At 42.0% G+C, this 17,500-nt stretch overlaps 3 protein-coding genes across 7 annotated transcripts in view; 1 reads left to right on the top strand and 2 right to left on the bottom strand.

Moving 5' to 3' along the window:
* The window catches only part of calcr (calcitonin receptor), a 61,487-nt gene extending 60,036 nt beyond the window's left edge, over positions 1-1,451 (bottom strand). For all 4 annotated transcript variants that reach the window (XM_030347739.1, XM_030347742.1, XM_030347741.1 and 1 more), the window contains exon 1: positions 1,054-1,451. The gene's annotated coding sequence lies outside the window, so the exon portion shown is untranslated. The remainder of the gene's footprint in view (positions 1-1,053) is intronic.
* A 10,861-nt stretch (positions 1,452-12,312) lies between these two features.
* tfpi2 (tissue factor pathway inhibitor 2) overlaps positions 12,313-17,500 on the bottom strand; it is a 7,593-nt gene continuing 2,405 nt past the window's right edge. The window contains exons 5-8 of the mRNA XM_030346835.1: positions 14,324-14,494; positions 13,939-14,118; positions 13,610-13,783; positions 12,313-12,906 (exon numbers count right to left, since the gene is read on the bottom strand). Coding sequence (XP_030202695.1) covers positions 12,818-12,906; positions 13,610-13,783; positions 13,939-14,118; positions 14,324-14,494 — 614 coding nt within the window. The 3' untranslated portion in view covers positions 12,313-12,817. The remainder of the gene's footprint in view (positions 12,907-13,609; positions 13,784-13,938; positions 14,119-14,323; positions 14,495-17,500) is intronic.
* On the top strand, positions 15,983-16,953 carry LOC115535552 (guanine nucleotide-binding protein G(T) subunit gamma-T1-like). 2 transcript variants are annotated; one of them, XM_030346837.1, is made up of 3 exons: positions 15,983-16,068; positions 16,266-16,367; positions 16,621-16,953. In XM_030346837.1, the coding sequence occupies exons 2-3, from the start codon at positions 16,269-16,271 to the stop codon at positions 16,744-16,746; spliced, it is 225 nt and encodes a 74-aa protein (XP_030202697.1). In that variant the 5' UTR covers positions 15,983-16,068; positions 16,266-16,268; the 3' UTR covers positions 16,747-16,953. The 2 variants fall into 2 exon arrangements, with proteins under 2 accessions (XP_030202697.1, XP_030202698.1); XM_030346838.1 differs by having other exon boundaries at positions 15,995-16,068; positions 16,251-16,367.

The raw sequence follows: 17,500 nt of genomic DNA, 5'->3' as shown, positions 1-17,500 counted from the left end.
TGTGCGTGCGCGTGTGTGTGTGTGTGTGTGTGTGTGTGTGTGTGTGTGTGGGTGTGGGTGTGGGTGTGTGTGTGTGTGTGTGTGTGTGGATATCTTCCTTTTCAGATTATAATTTTGATATTTTATGAACATTTGTGCTTACTTGGTGCGTATATTGTGTCTGTGAAAGCCAATGTTTTATACATAAGCCTGTACCTGCCTTTCTGTATGCCTTTGTTCCAACATATGTCGATATGTGGATCCCTTAGCGTCCCTTTAGATCTATCAAGAGAAGGGTGTGTGTGTGTGTGTGTGTGTGTGTGTGTGTGTGTGTGTGTGTGTGTGTGTGTGTGTGTGTGTGTGTGTGTGTGTGTGTGTGTGTGTGTTGGTGTGTTGGTGTGTATGTGTATGTGTGTTTGTGTGTGTGTGTGTGTGGGGGGGGGGGGGGGGAGAGAGAGAGCGCGAGAGAGAGACAGAGCGAAGCCTAAACCCTTCTCCTTCATCTCAACGAGAGGACGCACGAGAGCGGAGCTACATTACGATGAACATAAGAGCATCCATGGAAATTCGTATCGATTAACAGCAGTGGAAATTTAAAAAAAATCATTGCATGGCTTTGAATGATATTCAAACTGACGGAATCAATCAAAGTGGAGTCTGCCTAATGTTTAAACCAAGGCCTCTTAATTCCATGCGCAATGTCACAAGTCAAATCAATACAGCTTGAACCATATTTTTATTTAACACCCAAATTAAAGTATTTCTTTAAATGTTTCACGTCCGCATATCTCCCAACGGTGTGTATTTACATTATGTATTACCGGGAACTAACCCTTATTACCGGCTTAGGTTGCGTCTAGAACTAAAACAGTAATGTAACCCGTTTAGGCTGCAGAATGCCAAACTGTTACACTCATCTTGGGGAACCCAAAATATATTTTAAAAGGATCGCATTAGGTTGCTCGCTTCGATATGTTGACAAATAATTATTTAAAATACAAATATCCCCAAACTAACCGTGTGCACTTCAGTGGAAAGGCATGTGTTAAGGTAAAAGAGCTTTTGGGGACTTACCTGATAGTAAATAGAAGGAAATCCACAAAATCAATGCAGTCGTTCAGCAGAGCTCTGCGCTGACCAAGCGTCCTCGGAAACTGATTCGCATCGTGCCCGGCTCCTATTAAATATCACCTCAATTCACAAGTTTATTTTTTTCTCTCCATCCATGGATGTAAAAAAAAATATCACAATAAAAATCAATCAACTGCCACTCACTTAGGCCGATCCGTCTGTCAAATAAGGGTCGTTGCAGCGGATATACTTTTATTAGCACAATAAAAACTAAAACGGACGTTGCCTACAGACGCGCGTCTGTGTGCTTTATTACCGCGCGTAAAAAGCAAGATGCTGGCTGGGTAAGGCAGTTTAGTTTGACAGCTCACTGGCCGGTAATCCAAGTGCATCTAACAGACCACCCCCCACCCCCCTCCCCACTCCCTCCTGCTTCGCCCGACGAGCGTGTGGCGGAGCTCCTCCTCCCCGCCTCGCGCCCACCCGGTGCGCGTTGTCTTCTCCTCTCGGTGAAAGACGTGCCGCGCTGATAACGCGCAAAGTGGAATATGTCTGTGTGTCTGTGGGCGCACACCATCCGGTTATATGACGCTCGTGCTCGTGATTCGCCTGTTCCTATGGGGCGAGAGAATACACGCGCAAAGGCTAACTCACAATGATGAAAATGACGTATGGATGTAAGGATTTGAGACTGCAAAAGTTACGTTAAATACACTAGAAAACATCGCATCGTGCAGAACCTTTGTATACTTCAATAATTCATCGTCACAAAAATCTTGTGATTTATCAACTGCTCCAGGAGATATCGTTGTGGGATTGATGTCAGATCTTTCAGTAGGCCTATAAATAGAAAATACTTTTTATATATATAGGCCTAATATTCTCTTGAAAGGTAGTGTATGGCATGTATTCCTCCATCTTTTTTTACTTCAGTTAAGATTCTTGTGCATTCTTGTGAATCATCAAAATCATCCATATTCATATAAATTACTTGTATAACGTCACAACTCTTTCAACCAATAACAATGTGGAGCTGTTTCTCAGATTAAAAGGGATATCCGTAAGACTATCCTTATTTATTGTGGGCTTTTTAAAAGTCGAGGGCAAACCCCCCAAAATCGATCAACCTATACAAACGCCTTTTCCCCTCACACATACGGTTATTTTCCATCATATTTTCTTCACTAAATAGCATCCATCTAACATATCTCGTCTGACCTGGCATTCTCATTGGTTGTGTTGCGGCCGTGCAGCTCCCATTACAGCAACCACAACATGTGGCTCTTTTAAGACGTCTTTGCTTTTCTTATTTTTTGTAACTAAATCTTTACTAACACATCTTTTCATTAAAGTTTCTCCCGCGATGCATTCCGGGCTCATAAGTTGTTGTGCCGCAAACGCGCAGATGTGCGCACACACAAGCAAGAACACACGAACTGAAAACTGCAGACAAATGCAACCGATTATCAGTCGCTTTGGATGAAACTAAGTGCTAAGTGATATTGTCTTGTAATGTAATACACACACACACACACACACACACACACACACACACACACACACACACACACACACACACACACACGCACACACACACACACACACACACACACACACACACACACACACGCTCATGAGTGTGTAATATCTAAAAAAGTAATGTGCCCCAACACTTGCTAAATTATGTTTTGTTATGTATTTTACTGTAATGTGCAAAGCTACATGATGTGTATTATTATGTCATTTATTGGACAATGAGGGAACTTGGCAATCATGCAAGTAAATACTGGCGTACACTTACTAAACACACACACGCGCACACACACACACACACACACACACACACACACACACACACACACACACACACACACACACACACACACACACACACACACACTCACACTCACACACGAGCTTTCATATACTATTCACCATAAACACTTTTAAATGCAACAACCCATCCATTTGGATACCCAGCTTAACCATTATCAAATACATACAAAAACATACCCAAATGCCCTGTGTTTAATATGAAGCTGTTGTGCCTCCATCATTTGCATTGAGCACGCAACAAAATAACAATTAAGACTGAAGAGGAAATTTCTAGTCGATGTATTGATAGCATCATGGGTGGATGCTGGTAAAGTTAAAGCATTGGTTCCGAAGCGCTCCATTGTTAGAGCCTACAGAAAGGATGAATCTCCCACATGGGTTCTGCTATGTTTTCATTTTGCCTTACATTTACCACTTCTCTATTTTTCTCAAAGGAGTTGCAGGTCCCTACTGGTCCAAACAATAAATCAGATGGACTTCAGCATCCATATGTAAAGGAGCAGGCGCATTGGGTGCCTTGCCTGCAATCATCACCTCTCCAGGAATGGGCAGCCAAGGAAAGAGAAGACAACCCAAGGGCCTGTGCAGGCCAGGGAGCTCGTGTGTGTGTCTCTCTCTCTCTCTCTCTCTCTCTCTCTCTCTCTCTCTCTCTCTCTCTCTCTCTCTCTCTCTCTCTCTCTCTCTCTCTCTCTCTCTCTCTCTCTCCATCTTTTTCTCCCTCACTGTATCTCTCCATTTCCTGCCATCCGTTAGCGTCCCCTCGGTATAGCTTTTAGCACCCCCTTCACACCTGAGTGGGGGAGGGGGGGGGGGGGGGGGGGGGGGTCACCCTGATAAACCACCCCTATGGGATGCTAGTGTGAAGACACCTGGCTCTGTTAAAGTAGCACCAGGTAGAGGGGCAAGGCTTTGGTCTTCTAACTAGTCATGAGTACAAGCAGTAGATGGTTCCGTGGAAAATAGGCAGCACAACGGATGGCTGGAACGAAGTGTGTCAATATGCATGCGTATTGTAACGTAGCATAGCCTATGTGACATTAGAAAATTAGCAAATGAATCCTCATTAATCATATTCAATAGCCTTTAATAGGGATAATATCTGTGATTTCAGATGATGCTGCAAGCTTTAATAAAATATACCTGGATGCTTATAAACAAGTACCCAGGTCAGAAATCCTTTTACACATGCACACAGAAGGCTGTTCCTGTAACGGGCACACTGCCTTATAGTATAAACCTTGTTTTAGATGATACACTATCCACTATTCTCAGAACATAGTGTTTCATTAAAAGGCAGGTGTACCCCAATATAATCTGTCAGGAGCGAAGAAGACAGGCAAGTGGATCAAGATGTCCCCCCTTATAGGACAGTGTTTGTGTCTGGACTCTCTCTCGACACAGTTTTAGTCCTAGCAGGACGGCCAAGGGGCGTGCCGATGAGAGATGATTGCTCCCGCAGTTCACCCCAGTCAGCAGAACCACAGCCGCCGGCTTGAAGGTCAAAATATATATATATATATATATATATATATATATATATATATATATATATATTTATCTGTTTAGAACCACAATGTCCGTTTTCTTGGTAGACGCATCTATGAATAAATGTAAAATTGCAAAAAGGTTGAAGAATGCCACTTTGATGGGAAATGACAGTGCTATCTGGCTGCTGATTGATGGATGCACAGCAGAGCCAGAAGCAGCGAATATAGGAGTGACATGGATTCAGTCTTTTAGAAATGGAGTGGGCCTAGGAGCAGGCGGTACCACCACGACAGACCAATATATTCATGAAATGAGTTTTGTGGTTAGCGTTCATGTTCACTCACATACGGCCCTGTCTCTACCTTGGCCCTCCCGACGGTGTACCAACCATACTTATAACTTTTTACCCATGTGATTTTGTTGAGCTGTCGGGCAGTGGCATAGGTAATCTCAAGTGCCACGGACGGGCTCGCTCGGATACCCTTGGACGAGATGGGGACGCGTGTCTGCTGTGATTTACAGCGCTAATCCCAGAAGATGGATGTGTGCGCCGCGTGTGTCATTAACATACAGAACCCCCCGTTCTTCTGGTGTACAGTTCGACTCGCACCACAGGATCAGTTACTGTGGTTCCTTTTGATTAGCGCACACCGAATCTAATATATATTTAAAGCGCACACTTTATTAACTCGCATATTCAATTGTGGCAATGTGTTTATCTAGCAAATCTGCAGAGGGCTGCTGGATAGAAGGGGTAAATAAATAATTTAACCTCAATGAAGCAGGTAATGCAAGTGCAAATTCTAAAGGAGAGAAAGCAGCACAAGTTTAGATTGAAATTTTTTGGTGTGTGTGTGTGTGTGTGTGTGTGTGTGTGTGTGTGTGTGTGTGTGTGTGTGTGTGTGTGTGTGTGTGTGTGTGTGTGTGTGTGTGTGTGTGCATGTGTGTGTGTGTGTGTGTGTGTGTGTGTGTGTGTGTGTGTGTGTGTGTGTGTGTGTGTGTGTGTGTGTGTGTGTGTGTGTGTGTGTGTGTGTGTTCTTATGTGTACACTCGTGTGAGTGTGTGAGAATGCACGTATGCCTGTCTTGGTGTGTGTGTGTGTGTGTGTGTGTGTGTGTGTGTGCGTGTGTGTGTGTGCGTGTGTGTGTGTGTGTGTGTGTGTGCGCACACCGGGGAATAAGGGAAAACGACTGTTGTATTCATTTGATTTGCTTGAGTCATTTTGATTTTACCCACCATGATGAGAAGTGATTGTGGAACATTTGCTTTGGGAGATGCCGGCAGAGCTGAGCAGAATTGATGCTGTGCGCGTGTGTGTACTCATAATAAACATATGTACCAATACAGTGGAGGATATGGTCTATTAGCCGCCGTTGATGCGTATTTGTTCCAATGCTGTACTGAAGCAGTGACGTAAACTGCTGCGGTAGAGGGGAAAGAATGGTGCTATAGCTTGAAACCATGCATTTGTATAGCACTCAGTGCTCACCAGTATGATGGTGAACATGGTGAGAATTAGTCACGGGAGAAGAACATGAAATTGAATTGAATGGTGCAATAATTTGAAGAGGATTATAATAAAGATGATGATGACGATGATGAGGAGGCTCTGAATGGTGTGACAAATGAGGATTCAGGATTCAGAGTCTATAAGTCTAACCACGTCTCTCACACAGCCTCTCTGCTGAAACCCAGATCCAAAACCCTGTCCCTTCGAACCAGAACATTGTTCAACAAAAGAGACAAAGTTCCCTTCAGATCAAAAAGAAGTTAAAGACAAAAATGCAGTAAGCCAGAGCCAGCTCACAGTTGAAACCATGGGGTAGTGGGATGGGGGGTGGGCTGGGTGGTGTGTGTGTGTGTGTGTGTGTGTGTGTGTGTGTGTGTGTGTGTGTGTGTGTGTGTGTGTGTGTGTGTGTGTGTGTGTGTGTGTGTGTGTGTGTGTGTGTGTGTGTGTGTGTGTGTGTGTGTGTTTGTGTGTGTATGTTTCGGTGTGTATATGCATTCTTTGCTCAGACGAGCATGGTGAACATTGGCGTAGATTCCGTGCTGGGAGCATTAGTATTCAGACTTGTTTGGATTAGAATACAGGGGGGGGGGGGACAGCTGGCCGCTGGGCACCCCATAATACAGAGGTTTCAGTGGAAGGTGGGGGATAAGTGCAAGAAGGAGGTACATCATGTTATAAAAATATATTCGTGGAAATGCTTAGAAATGTAGCAGTGACAAAAGCAGGGTGCTCCTGTGTGGTGGGGTTGTGGGTGCATTTGTGTGTTTATACATTTTTGTGTGGGTCTTTAGTTATTCTGAATGTGTATGCACGTTTGTGTTTAATTTAAGGGTTTGCGTGTGTGTGTGTGTGTGTGTGTGTGTGTGTGTGTGTGTGTGTGTGTGTGTGTGTGTGTGTGTGTGTGTGTGTGTGTGTGTGTGTGTGTGTGTGTGTGTGTGCGTGTGTGTGCGTGTGTGTGTGTGTGTGTGTGTGTGAGGCAGGTGTGTTTTGGTAAGCCCACAGTGAGTAAAACCAAATGGGCCGCACTCTTATAGCTGAGTTGGGTTCATGTCCTATGCAGCGTGCTTCAGACTAACAGCTTCAGACTAAAAACCAATCCATGCCCCCCTGTGCAAAGAAATGTCTGTTCTCTCACTCTTCCATGTTGGGGGGTAAAGTCAAGCACATGCAGACTGAGAAAAAGATTTATTCTCCAAGGGGAATGTGATTGGACCACAGAAGGACAGGGAATGGAAAAGGCATGGATTTAGAAGAAGTAACACTTTTCAAGGGAGTGTTTCGATTCCATCAAAACTCAAACCGTGAGGAACACAACGCTGAATCTTTTTGTTTATTCTCCGCCGGAGAGTTGTGTTATATCAGGTCAGCTTCAGAGAGGAGCTCAATGTCCGACACCCCGCACTGATGGAGAGAAACACAAAAGGTCAGACAAACAAGCCAACTTTTGGACAGAAAATAGTCCCTTTTTCTCTTTGTGTTTTGGTTGTGTGTTGGGGTTTTCTAAGTATTAAAACCAATACTAGATCAGATTGCAAAAAACTTTAAATTGTGACTTTGAAGACAATTGCCTGTGGAATAATCAATTTCTGCTGTTAATATCCGAAACAGTCACAACTTTCAGCATATGATATTATTGGGGTGATTTTATTATCTATAATCTACCACCAGGAGGCATCTGAGAGACTATCCTTTTCTGCGGAAAACCAAAGCATCCACCAAAGCCAATAGGAGCGCGATATCTTCATGCTTGATTCTAAGTGTATGCACATTTTAGTTAGATAAAACATACATTCTACATCATTTAAGAATATATCACATATCTTGCATCATTTCTTATTCTTTTTAAGTCTGTTTAAAGATCTAGTTGGTAGGGCAGCAATAAATGCACGCTTCTGTAGGACTTTATCATTTAATCAGGCGATTTTTATGAACCCTCCGTGCTTCAAAATCATTTAATTCGTTACCATTGTGAACGATAGCCAAATTAACTGGAAATAATTCAAAAGCCACATAAAGATCACCCATCTCGAGCCGAGACCAATTCCTTCGTAACCAGTTGGAATCAGCACCCGTTACGCATTTTATGGTGGTTCCAAGTCAGGGATTTATGGTAATTGGAAATCACAAGCCAAGGCCTTTGGTAATGATTCACTGATACATATGTCATGCCTTTTGTTAAAAACAAATTCCACCACCACAACAATTGGTAATAAATAAGTTGTTTATGTATATTGTATTATCTATACAACATAAAAAGCAATCATTAAAGCACTAAAACCAGTAAGTGAAAGATATGAAGGTTTTCCAATTAATTTTTTTATTTATTTTTGTTGCTGTTCTAATATGTCTATTTTTCATAATTTAATGGGTTGAACTTGTTAAAAACCTTATAATGTCAGGTGTAGTAAGCACTCAGCTGCACTTGGGAACTTTTGGCTTCCAACCAAAAGATCCTTGATTCGATTCCCCCTCCACCTGTGTCATTCTTTAGCAAGATATCTCACCCCTATGACATGTTAGCCTGTTAGAATTCTCTGTTTGTCACGTTAGACCAGCCTCTCCTAAATCAAGTAATAGTATGACTCACATGCAAATGTCAACAGACCTACTTCTATTCCAAATGTATAGCATTTTTATAGTACATCACTACAGGCCTCTATAGAAAGGTAATCCTAAACTTGCAAGAGCAAGGGCTCCACTATGTGCCTTGCTGAGACGGTAGCCAGCAGGCCTACAGCTGTAGCTCCAGCGCCAGGCTACCTTTACCTTTAACAGCCTGTATTCACTTGCTAACTGGTGATTTAGCATGGGCCCCTTAACAGCAGGCCATCTAGGCCAGATGCATGCCCTTTACTGTTATTTATAGTTGGGGCAAAATGGCCATACGGATTGCTTTGATATCTTTCATAAATATTTATTGTTTCAATGCATCACAAGACGGTACATTGTATTACGGGAGATTGGAGCAAGTACAGCTTTGGCAAAGATAGGCCCTGAAAGAAAGAAAATAATAAGAAAGGTGAATAATAAAAGAATAAGATGGCAAATAAGGTGGATAGATGTTGATGGCAATCTTCTTCGAAAGGCGTCTTAGAACATTTTGACATTTAAAATGGAACAGAAAGTAATAGGCATGAGAGAATTGGATCTAGCCCAACTTAAGATCTGCCGGTGAATATCAAACTTGCAAATTGCTTTTTAAAAGAAGAAACACTCTCCTCCTCCTCCTTCTTCCCCTCCTTCTTCTCCTCATCCTCCCCTCCTTCGCCTTCTCCTCCTCATTGGTATTGCTACTCCCTTAATTCCCGGTCAGGAATACGCTGCTATGTCTGCTCCCGCTCATTTAGAGAGAGAGAGAGAGAGAGAGAGAGAGAGAGAGAGAGAGAGAGAGAGAGAGAGAGAGAGAGAGAGAGAGAGAGAGAGAGAGAGAGAGAGATGAGAGAACACACAGTAAACCACTGTGAACACAGTAGAAACATGCAAACATTGTCAGGGTCAAGAACTCAGCTGGATCCTCAGATTTCTTTTTATAGCAATATTTCATTCCCAAAAATGTATTTGCATGCCAACTTGCCTTCCCTGTTTATGATCACAGGCCTGAAAAAGAATGAAGAAGGGAAAACTGTAATTAACAACAATAAAACAAAGACATGTCTCACTCCTTTGCCATTGTATTATATGGGAAGGGAGACGCTTATTTTACTGCAGAAAATTAGTGGTGGGTCTGAAGTCTGAGAACCCTTGCGACTATGGCAAAAGTTTATGTCATCAGTACTTTAATATGCTCAAATATTTACTCTACTATCAACATACACATGCACACAAAAGAGAGAGGGAGGTTTAAGACTTCCCGTGTTTGTTTTTCAGTGAGTGTGTGTGTGTGTGTGTGTGTGTGTGTGTGTGTGTGTGTGTGTGTGTGTGTGTGTGTGTGTGTGTGTGTGTGTGTGTGTGTGTGTGTGTGTGTATGTGCGTGCGTGCGTGCGTGTGTGCGTGCGTGCGTGTGTGTGTGTGTTTGTTTGGATATGATTTGAGGTTGTTATCATAGTCTTGCCTCAGAGGGGAGATTTGAGAATCATGGCATTTCCTAAATACCACTTCCTCTTCTAACAATCAAATCTCTCTGAAGTTATTCCCTGAAAGGATCTAACTCGCGCTTGATTGGCTGATCAGGAGACGGGTTATACGTAAGGGATAATGCCCTTCGAGGTGCCATTATCAGGAATTAATGGATGCGGTTGCCTCCGCAAATTCAATTAATTCCTGATAACGGACACCTCGAAGGGCATTATCCCGCTTATGCAACGGTCACTTGCCAAAGAAAATAAATTTAGACCAGTCATTTATATTTTCATGTGTTTTACAATCCAAATATAACGTTTTTCTAAAGCCATAACTTTGTTTCCCTAGTAGGCAAGGCAAGGCAAGGCAAGGCAACTTTATTTATATAGCACTTTTCATACACAAGGCAGACTCAAAGTGCTTCACATATAAACATTGTCATACAATAAAATAAAATAATAGATAAGTAAAAGAAAAACATATGCAAAGAAATGGTTAATATAGAAAAAGGCATTTTAGTATTAAAATAGAAAATAAAGGCAAAGTTAAAAAAGCTTTTTAGAAAGTGCAATGTATTTAAGATTTTAGCAGAAAGCTATAGCAAACATAAAAGTCTTCAGTCTTGTTTTAAAGGTGCTCAGAGTTGGGGCAAGTCTTAAATCCTCTGGGAGTTTATTCCAGCTATTTGTTGCATAGTAACTAAATCCTGCTTTCCCATGTTTTGTGTTTACTCTGGGGATAATTAACAGATTGGTCTCAGAGGATCTTAGTGGTCTAGAAGGCTGATGTAGTGGAAGCATATCAGTTAAATATTTTGGGCCTAAACCATGTAGGGATTTATAGGTTAGCAACATGATTTTAAAATCAATTCTCTGACCTACAGGAAGCCAATGTAACGATTTCAGAATTGGTGTAATATGATCAAATCTTTTGGTCTTTGTTAGAACTCTAGCAGCAGCATTCTGAACAAGCTGAAGCTTCCTCAGAGTTTGTTTTGGAAGACCTGTGCGGAGACCATTGCAGTAATCAAGCTTACTAGTGATAAAGGCATGTACAAGTTTTTGTAAGTCTTCGGTGGACATGAGCCCTCTAAGTCTTGCTACATTTTTAAGGTGATAATATGCCGATTTTGTAACTGATTTGATGTGACTGTCAAAATGTAAATCTGAATCCATGATAACCCCTAGATTTCTGGCTTTGATTGAGGTTTTCAGGGACAGAGAGTGAAGGTGTTGGGTTACTTTAAGCCTTTCCGTTTTAGGACCAAATACAATTATCTCTGTTTTGTCCTCATTTAGTTGAAGGAAATTTCGGCACATCCATTCCTTCACTTGCTCAATGCACTGGCACAGCAGATCTATGGGCCGATAGTCATTTGGTGATAGCGATACATAGATTTGCGTGTCATCAGCATAGCAATGATGGTCAATATTGTTATTTTGCATGATTTGCCCTAGTGGGAGCATGTAGATGTTGAATAAAGAGGGTCCTAAGATCAAACCTTGTGGGACTCCACATGTCACGTTGGTTGATTCTGATACAAAGTCGCCAATGGAAACAAAGTAGTTCCTATTTTGTAGGTAGGACCTGAACCAATTTAAGACAGTGCCTGAAAGCCCCACCCAGTTTTCTAACCTTTCCAGAAGTAATGTATGGTCTACAGTGTCGAATGCAGCAATGAGGTCAAGTAGCATTAGTATTGAGGTTTTGCCAGAGTCTGTGTTAAGACGGATGTCGTTTACAACTGCAACGGAAACTTTGTTCACTCCTCCAGTAAATAGGACGGACTTTAGCTACGAACTTGGCAACGGGAGGTCCACTCAGCTATGAGCCAGAGAGCTAACGTTATGCATTGTCAGGGCCGACGGACTGCGGGGACAAAGGGGACAGTTGTGGGGGGGCCCAAGGCAGTACCTATAGTATAGGGGCCCAGGATTTGGTGCTACGGCCCTGTGCATTGTACATATTCATAATTCGAAATTCGTCCCAGCCTTTATACCACAGATACTCTAGGGTCTATATCATATAACCGCGTTTTGTGATTACAGTTTAATGCATTTTTCACAATTTACCAGCTCTCGTTTTTAAGGCTGAACAGACAATTTGACTGGAAGTAGCCTACTTAGCAGGTGTCCGTATATCAGGGGTTAATGCACACCCTGCAGCCAATCAGAATCGAGTACTCCCCTAGACCATAGCATAAATGAGATGATACATTTTGGTTTGGTTATTTGAAAAGATTTTAACTAAAGAGAGTCAACGGCTTAAGTTATTGTATTGTGCATTGTTTGGATTGAATTGTTTATCTGATGTAACATGTTGGAATGGTTTGGGATTGTAATTCAAAGGGAAGGAATAATGTACAGGAATATCATTACAAATATATTTTATTTGATGAAAAAAGAACAAAGTCAAATTGACCATTGTCAGAATATTGTAGATGACTACACCCCCACACCCCCACACCCCCACACACACACACACACACACACACACACACACACACACACACACACACACACACAAACACTCATCTGTGCAAACTCACACACGCATATTTTCATATACATATATCTATATAAATTGTACATATACAAGATATAACAACGTATACAAATCCAAGATCGGTCACATTAGTGCAGAAGTCTCCAACTTGATAATACTCATTAATCCAAAAATGATATGTTGGATTATTCACATTCACATGGAAACTCTCTGTTTCAACTGCCCCACTTCACAGTATAATATTGACTGTAGTCGAATACAGGGAGCAGTGCAATGTCATTATTCAGGCAGCCACCGCAGGATGGCAGACGATAGTCCTACTTCAAACCAGGTTGCATTGAGTGATCCATTCATGAGGAGGTGGAACCTCTAAGCAAGTTCATCTTTAACCATATTGTTTCGGTATCTTCGCTCCCGCCGTCTGTTTGCGTTGTACTGGCGATTATTATGTCCCGGAACTAGAGGAATAGAAGAAAAGTTAAAAAAAAAGGTTAACATAATACACTCATAATGACGCATAATGATCTCCTTTGTTGCGTCAGCATATTGTCTTTTATACAAGCAGGAACCAAAGCAGTGGTCCTAAGGCCCTTAACATTAATTAATATTATCAACGATGATAGACAGGTCATGATTCCCCTACTTCATTCATTAAGTATGCAGCTAGAAATTCTGAAGTGCAACAGGTACATTAAAATCTAGAACAACAACATGCTTGCACGCAACAAGCACACATGCACATGCATGCACGCACACAAACATGCACAAACACATGCACATACACACACGCACACACACACGCACACACACACACACACACGCACACACCCACACACACACACACACATAAACACACAAATACACACACACACACACACACAAACACACACACACACACACACACACACACACAGGCGCACGTACACACACACACACACACACACACAGTTTGTCCAAATTGTACAATTCTTTACTATTTCAAAATTACGTTCTTGGTCTATTGGATGATGCCATGCTTATGCACTATAATAATATACATGCATTATAGTGCCCACACACACACACACACACACACACACACACACACACACACACACACACACACACACACACACACACACACACACACACACACACACACACACACTTCTAATGGCTTACTTTTAACGCAGAGGTCCGTGCAGCTCCTCCTAGATACAAAGTTGTTGCTGCTGCCGCCACAGCCTGAGTAGCTGAACTCCTCGCAGGTCCCGCTGGATGCTTTATAGTAGAAGCGTGGGATTGACGCCGCACACTTCCCTCTGTCCAGCAAATCCAGGCACAGAATAGGAATGGCTGAAAACAAAGTGCACACACACAGTCAAAACCTGAAGACAAGTTACAGGAGTCCCTTTAATCAATCAACTTTTATTTTGTAATGCAGACTTGTCTGTAGAGGCCAATGCACTTTGCAAAGACGATGGCCAGATAATATCATAAGTAATACTGACTTTTGTGGGGGCTGCAGTATTCATTGCAGACTTTGAGGTCCAGGAAGCGGTTTTCATTGCCCTGGCAGCCTCCATAGCCAAATGCTTCGCATTGCATGGTGGTCATGTTGAAGGAATAGAGCTTGTGGTGGGCCCGGCACGGGCCGATCTCCTGGGGGAATCTACACATTTGTGGGACTTCTTTAAATAAAAGAAACACAAAGAGATTATATTGAAAGTTAATGCAGGGGTCAAATTTGTTAAAAAGATTGCTGTTTAAGTTATAAATGTTATTATAATCGCATAGGCCTATATATATATATATATATATGCCCTTGTAGATATGCATTCGGGCGAAAATACAGATTTCTTTTGCTCCATTTGCATTTGTTTAACTGCAACGTACTTGGGATTCTATAGCATGTTTTCAGGCACTCCTTATAACTCTTGAAGTTATTGGCGTTCCCATTGCACCCTCCATAGTGAAACTCCTCGCATTTCTGAGTGATGGTGTTATAATAATATCTCGGAATCAATGCTCTGCACGGCCCCTCGTCCACTTGGAGAAGACAGACACCTAAAAATGGAAAACAGGAAAGTAAGTGTTGTTTACCATGCAAAATTGTTCTCTTAAAATATCTTCTAGGATAGTGCAGTTGTCGCAAAACAATTTACTTCCAAAAAACATGACGTTTCTTACCGTTATCTAGAAGCGAAAAAACGGGCTGAAGCGAGCATAAGAGCGTAAACAGGGATAGGCTGCGTTTCATTTTGCTGTCTTGTTTTAGGTTCAACCCTACTTGTCTGTATTCTGGACATCCCAACCCAACACTTTATATAGCCGCGGCAAGTTTATCTGGCGGAAACTAATAATGGGCGGGATACATGATACACATAGAGTTCACATTCAACGGAATTCATTACGCAAATGTGTGTGTGTGTGTGTGTGTGTGTGTGTGTGTGTGTGTGTGTGTGTGTGTGTGTGTGTGTGTGTGTGTGTGTGTGTGTGTGTGTGTGTGTGTGTGTGTGTGTGTGTGTGTGTGTGTGTGTGTGTCGGGGGGGGTCCCTCATGATGACAGAGTCAAGGCTATACTCATCATCGTCATTCCCGTAATCATCATCGTCATCTCAATGATCATCATCAGGATGTGAAGCATTATATATCAGCTCTGGTGGTGCCTCACCATGCTATTATTGATCCAAAAATATATATTTAATAATTCATTAACCAGCAATCATGTTTCTACTGCTCTCTTCTATTGCCCACACACGTACACCAATACCCATGCACACATATACACACCTACACTGTCACTGACACACACACACACACACACACACACACACACACACACACACACGCACACACACACACACACACACACACACACACACACACACACACACACACACACACACACACACACACACAAATACACACACACACATACACACACACACACGCACACACACACACACAAACACACACACACACACACAATTTTACAATTCTTTACTATTTCAAAATTACGTTCTTGGTCTATTGGATGATGCCGTGCTTATGCACTATAATAATACACATGTATTATAGTGCCATGAGCTATAATGCATATATATTAGGAGAGCCAACCAAAATGGAAATGCAATCATCCGTAAGTGAGGTTTTGACACTTTTGACAATTTTAATAAAAAATTGCAGATCTAAAATGTTACAAGGGAATTCCTCCATGTTTTTTTAGAGCTTCGATTTTCACAGTTGGCACTATGGGTATCTCCAACCAAACAGGTGGAGGCTTATTACAGATTAGCCGTTTTAGCAAAGTGATCTCAATCCCATAGCACGGCCCCTTGACCCATATCTTTTACTAGGAAAACAAATGATTTTAACATTGATCCATTTCATGGAGATTCACATGTAATATCTATTGTGAAGAAATATTTCCACTGCATCCACATAGACACCAGTTTGAATGACTTTGCCCTCTGACAAAATCACTTAAAGAGAGGTGGAGGAATATGAAGGCAGCTTGCTTTAATCAGATTACAGGATTTGGCTTGTTTACGCGGATTACTTTATAACCCGGATTGAGGCCGTGGAGAAGGATTCTACAGGAAGTTGGCAGAGTCGACAGACATCTCTGTTCAACAGCCGTAAGTAAATTTTCTCGACTTAATTATGTTTCATTGTTTTCTATTGAACAAATCAATTGTTCTGTGTCTTCCTATATGTCTTCTTATCTTAAACTGGGATTTTACATGGGATGTGGCAAAGCGACATGGAGCGCGTGGCAGCCAATATGATTACTATGCATAAGATATCCATGTGAAAACAGTTCTGTGTGTCACAGAGTATGCCAGGAGTCATCAATTTGGATGATCTGACGGACAAGGACAAGGCCCAGATGGAATTGGACCAGAAGAAAATTGAAGTCAAACTTGAGAGGTGGTTGGTAAGAAAAATTATTGTTCTATTATTATATTGTGCTATTATTAATTGATCAATAGATTCAGTTACATGTGATATGGATATAGCGAAAGAGAGAGAGAGAGAGACAGAGAGAGAGAGAGAGAGAGAGAGAGAGAGAGAGAGAGAGAGAGAGAGAGAGAGAGAGAGAGAGAGAGAGAGAGAGAGAGAGACTTTATCCTTTATTGTCATTCGCATGAAAAAGCTGCTGAATGTCAATGCCACTGTGTTCACTTCAGACATCCAAATGTTGCGAGGAGATCAAGGACTACATTGTGGCCGCCGAGGAGGAAGACATCTTAGTGAAGGGCATGCCAGAGGACAAGAACCCGTTCAAGGAGAAAGGTGGCTGCGTCATCTGCTAGACGGGGACCCGAGGAGCTGTTCGCATTGCACCTCACTAGTGCTCAAGGACTATCTCCCGCCTCTCCCACGGCTTTCAATGGATTATCACTCACAGGCTTGTGTGAAGAATAGTAGTTGCAATGACATAAAGGTTAAGGTGGCATCTTGTTGTTCATATTCATGAGTTCCTGAATAAATTACCACCGAGTTTTGGTGAGGTTACGCTTTGTGTGTGTTGGTGTTCCTTTTCATTGAAAGAATGACAGAACCTGTCGATATGGCATTCGCTGTTTTTCTGAGTGGAGTACGCAGGTATAGGCCTACAAGTGTTGTGTAGGTAGTAGCACAACTACACACAGTGAGCAACATATCAAATTAAATAATGAATTCAAGCAAATATATTGTATTTTCCTTAACAGTGCACGAATGCCTATTTAGCTCTAACGGGTTATCGATAAAATACGGGTGACGTTATAATTTCGAATCGCTTTTGGCGCCACGGTCTTTCCGTACCAACCGTACATGGTTTAAAGTGTAAACATGGCTGTCCGCGCTGCAGGTCAGATTGCAGGTATCTGTCATTTGTATAGATCCTCAAGCTTAGGAGGTTTTCGGACGTTGTCACAAAATGTATCGTCGTCCAAACACACTCCCTCCAATGCCCCTGAGACGACAGTGGACCATTTGATCTACACGCCAGAGCATTTTGCATTAAAGGAGTCCATCAAAAAGGTATGGAAAAGAGAGCATATGATTTATACAACATGACAACAT

The sequence above is a fragment of the Gadus morhua genome, chromosome 22, assembly GCF_902167405.1.
Source record: "Gadus morhua chromosome 22, gadMor3.0, whole genome shotgun sequence".
In the NCBI taxonomy this organism is placed as follows: Eukaryota; Metazoa; Chordata; class Actinopteri; order Gadiformes; family Gadidae; genus Gadus; species Gadus morhua.
Note: the sequence above shows the minus strand (reverse complement) of the source record. Positions and strands in the feature narration are given on the sequence as shown.

What these genes read in the sequence shown, in the direction of transcription:
- LOC115535552 (XM_030346837.1), top strand. Translation starts at nt 16,269, where the DNA reads ATGCCAGGAGTCATCAATTTGGATGATCTGACGGACAAGGACAAGGCC. An exon ending in TCAAACTTGAGAGGTGGTTG is followed by an intron (nt 16,368 to 16,620) that starts GTAAGAAAAATT and finishes TGTTCACTTCAG; the next exon opens with ACATCCAAATGTTGCGAGGA.